This window comes from Callospermophilus lateralis, chromosome 20 (genome assembly GCF_048772815.1).
Source record: "Callospermophilus lateralis isolate mCalLat2 chromosome 20, mCalLat2.hap1, whole genome shotgun sequence".
Taxonomy (NCBI): domain Eukaryota; kingdom Metazoa; phylum Chordata; class Mammalia; order Rodentia; family Sciuridae; genus Callospermophilus; species Callospermophilus lateralis.
Genome location: NC_135324.1, coordinates 3,750,707 through 3,759,386, shown reverse-complemented (window position 1 = coordinate 3,759,386; position 8,680 = coordinate 3,750,707). Strand labels below are relative to the sequence as shown.

Sequence of the window (8,680 nt, the reverse complement as noted above, 5' to 3'; positions counted from 1 at the left end):
CTGGCTGTCCATGAGTTGTCATGCCTGTGACTTGGGGCCTTAGCGTCCTTACCTGTGAAATGAGAGGCCAGGTGACCATGAGCTCGTCTCCCCACGGGTGGCTCCACCCTAAGCGAATCTCCTTAGGGGAGGAGCCTGCTGCGCCGTGGCTCAAGGCCTGGTGACGGGGTCGGGTGGCCGCCCTGCTCCTGAAGCAGCCTCACCCCTCACCAAGGAGCTGCCCTGTGGTGGACACAAGGTCGCTGCCCGGGTTTTCCCTGCCGGTGTTCAGGGCCAAGTTCAGGTGGAGAGAATGGGATGGTCCCCCCCGACCGTCCCCGCAGGGCCCTCGGCCAGATGTCACCAGTGCCGTGGGGAGAAATGAGGAGCAGGCGCACACGAGGCTTTAATTCACTTTTAATGGTCTGCCCTCCTGTAGGCAGCAGGGTGGGCCACAGCCAGGCCACATCAGACAGCATGGGTCACGCACACAGCTGCGCATGCACGGCAGCGCCACGGACACAGCGCAGGGCCGCGGGCGGGACAGCGTTAGATACAAAATCAGGTTAAAAAGGACATGCCATTGAAATGCCATCACAGAACAACGCTCGCTTCACAGGGGACGGGAGCTGTGCACAGCTGCAGCCTCCACAGGGTCTCAACCCGGAGTCCAAACGTCACGGCGCCAAGGAGAGAAGGGCAGGGTGACAGGGACAGTCCCAGGAAACCTCACGCCTGCACTGTCCTCTAGGGGGTGTCTTTTTAAGGGCTGGGACGCGGCTATACTTTAACAGGAGTCCCAACTACAGGGAACCCACAGCTGGTGTGTGGGGACACGTGCAGCTTCGCAGTCAGGAGCAGGCCAGCGTTGGCCCCCGGGGGACAGGTGAGACGGAGGACAGCAAGGCTGCCACTCTCACAACTGAGTCTGCTCCCGAGGAAGAGCCACTCTTAAGGAAGAGCCTGCTGTCCCCAACCTTCACCCTTGAATGCCCCATCAAGTGGTTGGGTCACTCGGCTGCTGTTGTGCTGGCCAGACAGGTGACAGACTGTCAGGCTTCCACGTTTTTCAGCTAGAAAGCCACTTTGAAACATGTGATTGTCACAGCAGGTGAGGGCCACAGCAGCGCCACCTTTTACATCAAAGTAGAGCCGCCGAGGGCCTGCGTCTCGCAAAGGCACCGAGCACTGTCCCCGTGTCCTCTAACATGCTGATGCTACACCGAGAAAAAGAGCAAGCAGCCTGGGGCTCAGGAGGGTCCCAGTCATCTGCAGTGACCGCCAGGCTGGGCCTGGCTCCAGGGCCGGGTCTCCCTCCGCTCAGAGCCCGATTATGGGGAGTCATCAGGTTAGACCTGGTGACAGAAACTTGGTGTCTGTGGCTTTAAGGACAAACACCAGTTCTTTTCTGAAAATTATGATTTGAATCTTTCAGAAAGAAGTTTAGCCTGGGGACTTCCCGCCATGCCCCCAGGGGGCAGGGAATGGCACCAAGGCCAGCCTCTAAAGACGCCCCGGCTGTGCCCTGGCCTCGCTCTAGGCCCCGCTGACAAGGACAGTCTGCACCCTGGCCTGGCTCTGGCCACGTGGAGCGCGGGACCTGGGGAGCTCCTTCCAGCTGCCATGTGACCAAGTTGAGAAATGGCCACGTAGCTGAGGACGCTGCAGCCCTCGTGTGAACAGAGAAATGTCCTCCTGTGTCCTCCTTTCCCGTCTGGAGAGAAAGGCTTCCCCATGGCAAGATGCAGGTAGGAAAACTAGCGTCTCCCCTCTCCCACCCCCAACCAGGGCCTTGATCAACTGTCACAGAACTGTCCAGGGCAGGGGCGGTCGTCTATACAGCTCTGTACTCGGGGTATGGACACAGGTATGTCACCCAGGCTGTTGCAGGGCCGGGGGCTAGACACGCCCAGCGCTTACTGCGGGGACGCAGGAGGAGGGGGTGGCCCGGAACCTAGAGTGCAAAAGGCCCAGAGCCACCCTGTCGAGCTGGGGTCTTGGCTTTCAGAATCTACAAAGTTGAGACAATTTTCAGAGCTGCGTGACTGACCTAGAGACTGGTGGCTGGGCAGGGGACATGGGGGCATCTGCTCACTGGCTGAGGAGTTTCCAGGACCAAAGGGCACCTGGCAAGAAATCAGGTCTCGCAGGACACTTAACAGGCTTAGGGGACGTTGAATGCCACCAGCCAGAGGCTTCCAGCCACGGATGCCAACTGCCACCCAGGACTGCTCTGCAGGGAGGTGTCCCCAGAGGACAGGGTGAGGCTCCAGCTCCTGGCTCCCATGGTGGTCAGCTGCCCAAGTGGCCGTGGGGAGGGGTGTGCCCAGCCCTGCCTGCCCACAAGCTAGAAAACGAGGGTGCACAGCCACCACACCCGATTCAATAGAAAAACCCACTTAAGGACCCCAAAACCTCAGCCCGAGGGCAGAGGCTGGACAGCACCTCATCTTCCAGGAGGAAGGTGACCAGTGACACTGGGCTGAGCGTCTGGGTCTTTCCCCGTCTGGTGTACGCGCACGTGACTCCAACACCTGACTCGGTGTCACTTGAACTACTCCTGGGAAGAAGGCCACTTAACCAAGAAGTGACCGTGGGGGCCGTCCTCCCCCTTGGTCTGGTGTCCTCACCCAGGCTCCATGCAGAGCGTCTTGGGACCTGGCCTCACCTCGTCACACCTGGACCATAAGCTCCCCAACGCTGATGGCCGCACCCCAAATGGAGAGTCTCTAACCTGAGGCTCAGGCCACACGAGGGACTTCCGAGCCCAAGAGTGTCCTCCGGGCTCAGCCCTGGGCAGCTCAGGCCGGCACCTCTGCAGGTATACGGGGCCCCTGGGGCCACCACGCGGCCCTCGGAAATGCAAGGACAGGAGAGCCGCCAGACGCACCAGGCCAGCTCTGCCCTCGGAGAGCCTCCGTCTCACCTCCCTAAACACTCAAGTCCATCGGCCACCACTGCCGCTCTCCAGCCTCTGCTGCCCAGGAGGAGTAACAGCCCTAGCGATGGAGCCCGAGGTGGATGCGTCCCCCCGATCCTGCTGCCACAGCCCAGCGCACTGCCCACCCCAGGAGGACACAGCCCCTCTGGCTGGAGCCCACACCCAGCGCCGTGGGGACAGGCCACCTGGTCAACAGATGCAAACTGCACTCATGGAGGTGACAGTACGCCTGGTAACCGAGCTCAGGTTTTGGTGTCAACTCGGGTCACTAACTTCTGAGGAAGACAGTCCCTTGGGGATGAGGGTTGCTTTCTACAGGGTGGGTGGCCTGCTGGGGCACCACGCGCTGGGACAGTGAGAGGCCACCCCTGCTGTTCGTGACCTGCAGAGGAGGAGCTGCTGGGCTCCTGTGCCACCGGCCCTGACCTGCTCCAGGGGTGTCGGGTGGAAACCCCCGGACAGGGGTCCTCACGCTCCAGAAGCTGCACCGTCCCTCTCCACGCAGCCCCCCACCCCGCCTACTCGGGGAGGGGCGTCCAGGGTTTGCCCACCCTGCCCTGCTGGGTCAGAGGCTGCAGCTGCCACGAGCATGAGGTGACCTGAGGACGTCTGCCGTTGCTGGAGGTGTGACAGGACTCCTGTCGCCGTTTGGTCTGACCAGCTCCAATCTAATCCTCAGAAGCAGGCGCAGGTGATGGAGAGTCCGCAGACGCCCGCCACAGACCAGGAGTGCGGTCAGGGGACCCGACGGTCAGCCCTGTCGCCGCGTTTCCATTCACAGGAGCCATGTGCACAGACCGAGGAAAGACGACGCTCTAAACAAATGATTGTCTCCGGAACCCGCGGTGTCAGTCCCCAGCGCTCCAGCCAAAGGTGCCCGCGTTCCCGTGGCCCCGCCCACAGGCAGGTGTCGCTAACGTTACAAAGTTTGATAACAAGTGCTTAGAAAGTGCTATTGTCACCCTGGCAATTAATAGCTATTAATTCCAAGGACATTTTTAATATATTTACACACATACTGTTCTCTTAGGTTCTTTTAGTTGCTTTAATACTAGTCTCTGACATTATAAAACTTCATTTTTCTGGTTTTTTGCCCTTTGAGAATTGCTAAATACAAATGGAGTTAAAAGATTTTTCCAAAATCTTCATCAAAAGGCATGAAAACGCTTCTCACGGCGGGAGAGGATCCCACTGTCTGGGGTCAACAGGAGGCACCCTTTGCACATACCAAACACCACTACTTTTGCTCCCCTTGGTCCGAGCGGTCCTGGCGGGTCCCACGGGCGGTGGCGGGCGCGCGTGGGTACTATAGGCTGGCTCCGGTGATCTGGCCGTTGTACTCCGCCGTCTCCATCTTGAGGATGTAGGGGATTATGCTGTCTATTGAAACATTGCCAATGAGACCAGTGAAAAAGAGTTCCTCCGTTATGCTGGAGCTCATCAGCCTGAGCGCAGGCAGGCGGACGAGGATCCGGGCCAATCTGCAAGAGGGAGCCGCGTTAGAGACGGGAGGGCCTCCAGCTCGGGGGACCGGGCCGCCACCCGCCCACCCAGCTCTGGTTTTCCTGACTTCAACAGCCGCTCGCCCAGGTCATCCCGAGGACAGCCAGCAGGTGAGTGGAGATGCAGCACTCGGCCCCCACACAAGGAAAACCCACCCTGTGTCCTCACAGAACGGCCTGCCACTTCCTAAAAGACAGGAAGAATGTCCATCTCGAGGAGGAAAAGACCCATGACACACTGTGCGATAAAAAGCAGCCGGAGGACGTCCCCACGACACTCCTGGCTGTCCCTGCCCCTCAGGAGCTATAAAATCCAGGTGAAAGATGCTTCACTTTGAAGAAACCCTGGTGTGAGGGCCACAGACACTGTATCTGCTGTGTCCCACGTGACTGCGCTGCTTGTTCTGTATTAGATAAAAAGTTATGGGCTTTGTTTCCCAATGACATAAAGCAAGTTTCTGGAAGTGAACACAGAAGGTTAAAGGTAGGACAGCTCCAGGTGATGCCTTCTTAATGAAGTAGTTTGTCCCCTTTGCACTTTCTAGAATGTTCTAAACTATATTCAGAGCATTCAAGCACCATCACCTACAGTCGGCTACAATGGACTCCCTGCTTGATCCTGCAGGGCGCACAGGGTGGGAGGGACACTGACACAGGCTGCTGGGCACAGGATGGCAGCAGGGGCCATCTCAGCCTGGGGCCCCGGAGAAATAAACCAGGCTGGCCACAGGGGGTCTGTGGGGAGCGTGTGGCTAGAACCTGCTGCACAGGCTGAAGGGACTCTGGGCTCTCAGGACAAGGGCTTCGGAGACTGATGAACCATGGTGCTACAAAAGCTGCAGCTGGGCCGCGGGCACCGCCATCACACTAGGCATGGCCGTGGGATGGTGCTGGCTTTGGCACTGCAGTCAGCCAGGAAGGCCGGGTGCCCCTGAGGCTGAGGACAGCAGCGGGTACAACTGCAGGGCCCGGGCAGTTCTGGGCAGGGACACAAGCCTAGGGAAAGGCTTCGTCTGTCTGGACTGTTAACCCTTGTGGGGTCAGAACGGGCTAAAAAGTAGAAAATGGTTGGAGTGAAAGGGGGCAGCAAATTCCCGTAGCCCCGTGGGTCAGAGCAGGGCAGGGGCCGTTCTTTGGCAGAGCCAGGGAGCCCCTGTTAGCGCTGCCAACGCCAGACCAGCCCCCTACACGGGGACTCCTCGCAGCCAGTGTGTCTGGAGGCATGACTTGTGCGACTCCCTGCTCTTCTCTAGGGTCACACACAGCTGCTGCTCAGGACCAGAGGCAGCGCTTTCCAAGGGGCAGACAGGGCCATGCCGCACCAGCCCCAGGAGAGGCCACGACCCGTCAGACGAGGGACAAGCACTCTGAGGCCTCCCAGCGGCCAGCCCTGGCCCCCACGCTCATGCCGCCTCCACAAAAAGCTACAGGTTGGCGGAGCTCACCGGTAGGTGTCCTCGGCGTAGGTCTTCTGCACGTAGTCCTGCAGCTCCATCTGCGCCTTCTCTTGGAACTTCTCAATCTGGCTCGTGCCCGTGAGACCCGGGTGATCTGAAAGCAAAAGGACCTCTGGGTTCCCCTCTGCCCTGGGGAGGCCTCCCCTGCAGATGCCACCAAGGACACTGTGTGTGCGTGGAGGGGGCATCAAGGGGGAACCAGCCGGGCAGGTGCCCCACGGCTGAGCTGCACCCCACCCCAGCCCTTTTTATCTTTAGATTCACAGACAGGGTCCAAGTTGCTCAGGCTGGCCCTGAGCCCGCGGTCTCCTGACAGCAGCGGTCACAGGTGTGCCCACCTGAGTGGAATTTCTGTGAGGCTTCCCCAAGGTGACGTCCCAAACTCAGAAGCTCAATCCTGTTGGGATGTCGCTAGAATGCTAGCTTTGCCACCGGTTTCTGCCAAGGTTCCCAAGAAGGAACCGGGCTCCAAAGGGGCACCCCCCCTTCCCCCTGGGCACGAGCCCAGCTGAGTTGGTTGTGGACACCTGGCTGCCCACCACAGAGCCAGGTGTGGGAACTGCCCAAGGAAGAGCGCCCTCTAGGTATTCAGGGACAGGCTCCTGAGCTGTCCTGGGGACGGGGCAGAGCCACAGGGAGCCTCCCCAGGTACTCTTGTGGGGTTGGCTGGCACTGAGCCCAGGTGACCAGAAAGAGTGCAGGGAGCACCTGGTGAGGCCGGCCAGGCCTCTAATTAGGGGGCAGATGACAGCTATTCAATACCTAATGTCACTAGACACGGTGGCATGTTTCTCGGGAGCTGTAAAAGCCCAGGACTAGCAATGTCCGTATCTGCGGGGGGCACCAGGTGACATACAGAGTGGCAGGGCAGGCTACAGCGCTGACGACAACACGATCATGGTCAGAAATATCAGTGGGCACAGGGAAGGCGTCCCGGGTCCCCAGCGCATATCTTACCGGGGCTAAAGAGAACTATAGCTTTAAGGTATGCGTACTCATAGCCGTCCACCTCGAGTCGCGCCATGCCGTTGCAGAACTCCTGCAGCTTCCAGATGTGCTCCATGACCTGCTTGATGCGCTCGCCCGACAGCTTGTCTGCAAGCACACCACAGGCCCTGAGGACACGGCCACCGCGGGGACGGCAGGGGGCTCCGCTCAGCACCTCAGGCTGCTCCCAGCACGGGGGAAGTGACCGCGGGCACCCACACTACACTGCACTGTCACCCGGCCGGCAGCTCCCTGGCCTGTGGTGCCCCCGGGGAGCTCCTTCAACTCTGCCCGAGTCCTATCGGGGTCAGGTTCCCAACGCCGCAGGTCCCGAGGAGCATGTGCTGACCCGACACCTCAACGGGACATGGACAGCTGTCGGGACAGTGTGACCCTACAGCAGGTGTCGCGGTTCTACTTGGTTTATTTGGAAAATAAAGGAAACCGCAGCTCCTGGGAGCAGACCTCAGTTAAGTAAGAGGCTGTTTCTCCACGTCACCCTCACGTGCACCTGCCAGGTGGCCCTTGTCCTAGGCTGGGACGCCCCAGGAATTGCCTCGCTTTACGGGGAGGGGTTCGGCGCTCAGGTGGAGCCCTGGACACTGGCCCTCTGCACAGTGGTCCTCACAGTGTTCTGGGCATAGGACCCAGGGAGAACCTGGCCGTGTCGTCCCTGGGTCCAGCAGTGAGGAGAGTGTTCTGGACTAGGGGCGGGTGTGTGTCCCTCTTGCACTTGTTTCATTGTAGGCCAGCTGTGGCCTCACCAGGGCCTCAATTTCCACACAGGTCACAGTCCTGAGGACAGGCCTGGAGAATGTCACATGGAAGGACAACCCAGGGACGGTGGGGATGTAAGCTCCAGCTATTCTTGGAAAAAAAAAAAAAGAGGACGTGGTGTTCACAGTGGCAGCCACGCTTTACACAAAAGGCCGTTGCAGACGCTCTGTGGCCCCAGGATTTAGAAGTGTCTTCCCCCGCCTCCCCGCATTGTGTGGTGGGACTGCAGCCTGCACCACAGGCCAGGTCACCCTCCTCCCTGCGTCCCCAGGCCCTACCTTCCTGGATGCTGTTCTGCAGGTGGTTGACGATGGCGGCCAGGATGGTGGAGAGGCTCATGACCTGGGCGCACTGGGCCAGGCCCAGGGTGAAGAGCTCGTTCCAGCAGGCCCGCACCAGGCTCGTGTTGCAGTCCTGCCTGGGGGCGGAGGGCGGCTCAGCGGGCTACGGCACCCCACCTGGAACGGCCCGGGGCCTCCGCGAGGACATGCCCACGGGCTGCACCGGAGCCAGGCTGCTGCCCAGTACCGAGCCCAGCATTTACCACCGCCCCTCCAGCAGGGAGCTGCCCTTCTGCTGTTGGACTGAGGACAAGGCTGCTCTGCCCCTGGGCTCCGTCCCTAGCCCTTTTTGTGAGTTGCTCTGAGAGAGGGCCTCGGTGGCTGAGGCTGGCCTCAAACTTGTGGTTCTCCTGACTCCGCCGTCAGAGTGGCTCAGGTCACAGGTGCACACGGTGCCTGTCCAGTGCTGTGTTCTTAAAAAAGCTTCTTCAGCCTTAACCACCACCCTCAGCAGGGAGGCCAAAGCCTCCTTCCCTAAGTCTGCTGGACCCTCAGCTGTGCTGGCCTGGCTCTGTCCTAGGAGGGGGGGAAACTGACTCGGTACCTATAGCGAAGGTCACGAGTGACCGCGTGGATCAAGACAGGAGCCTAGCGTCCACCTGAAGGGAAGAAGTGCACCCACCCGCATGCAGATGGGAGGGGACCTGCTGGGCCACCTGCAGCGCTGTTCTGCTCCGCACACGACGGGCACGGTCA

At 60.1% G+C, this 8,680-nt stretch overlaps 1 protein-coding gene across 6 annotated transcripts in view; it reads right to left on the bottom strand.

Moving 5' to 3' along the window:
• Window positions 1-380: 380 nt before the first annotated feature.
• Nr2c2 (nuclear receptor subfamily 2 group C member 2) overlaps window positions 381-8,680 on the bottom strand; it is a 65,510-nt gene continuing 57,210 nt past the window's right edge. For 3 of the 6 annotated variants that reach the window (XM_077106247.1, XM_077106245.1, XM_077106246.1), the window contains exons 11-14: window positions 7,922-8,061; window positions 6,837-6,974; window positions 5,868-5,973; window positions 381-4,300 (exon numbers count right to left, since the gene is read on the bottom strand). In XM_077106247.1, coding sequence (XP_076962362.1) covers window positions 4,069-4,300; window positions 5,868-5,973; window positions 6,837-6,974; window positions 7,922-8,061 — 616 coding nt within the window. In that variant the 3' untranslated portion in view covers window positions 381-4,068. Of the gene's footprint in view, window positions 4,402-5,862; window positions 5,974-6,836; window positions 6,975-7,921; window positions 8,062-8,680 lie in introns of those variants that run through there. The other 3 variants (XM_077106248.1, XR_013154602.1, XM_077106249.1) reach the window with 3 other exon arrangements.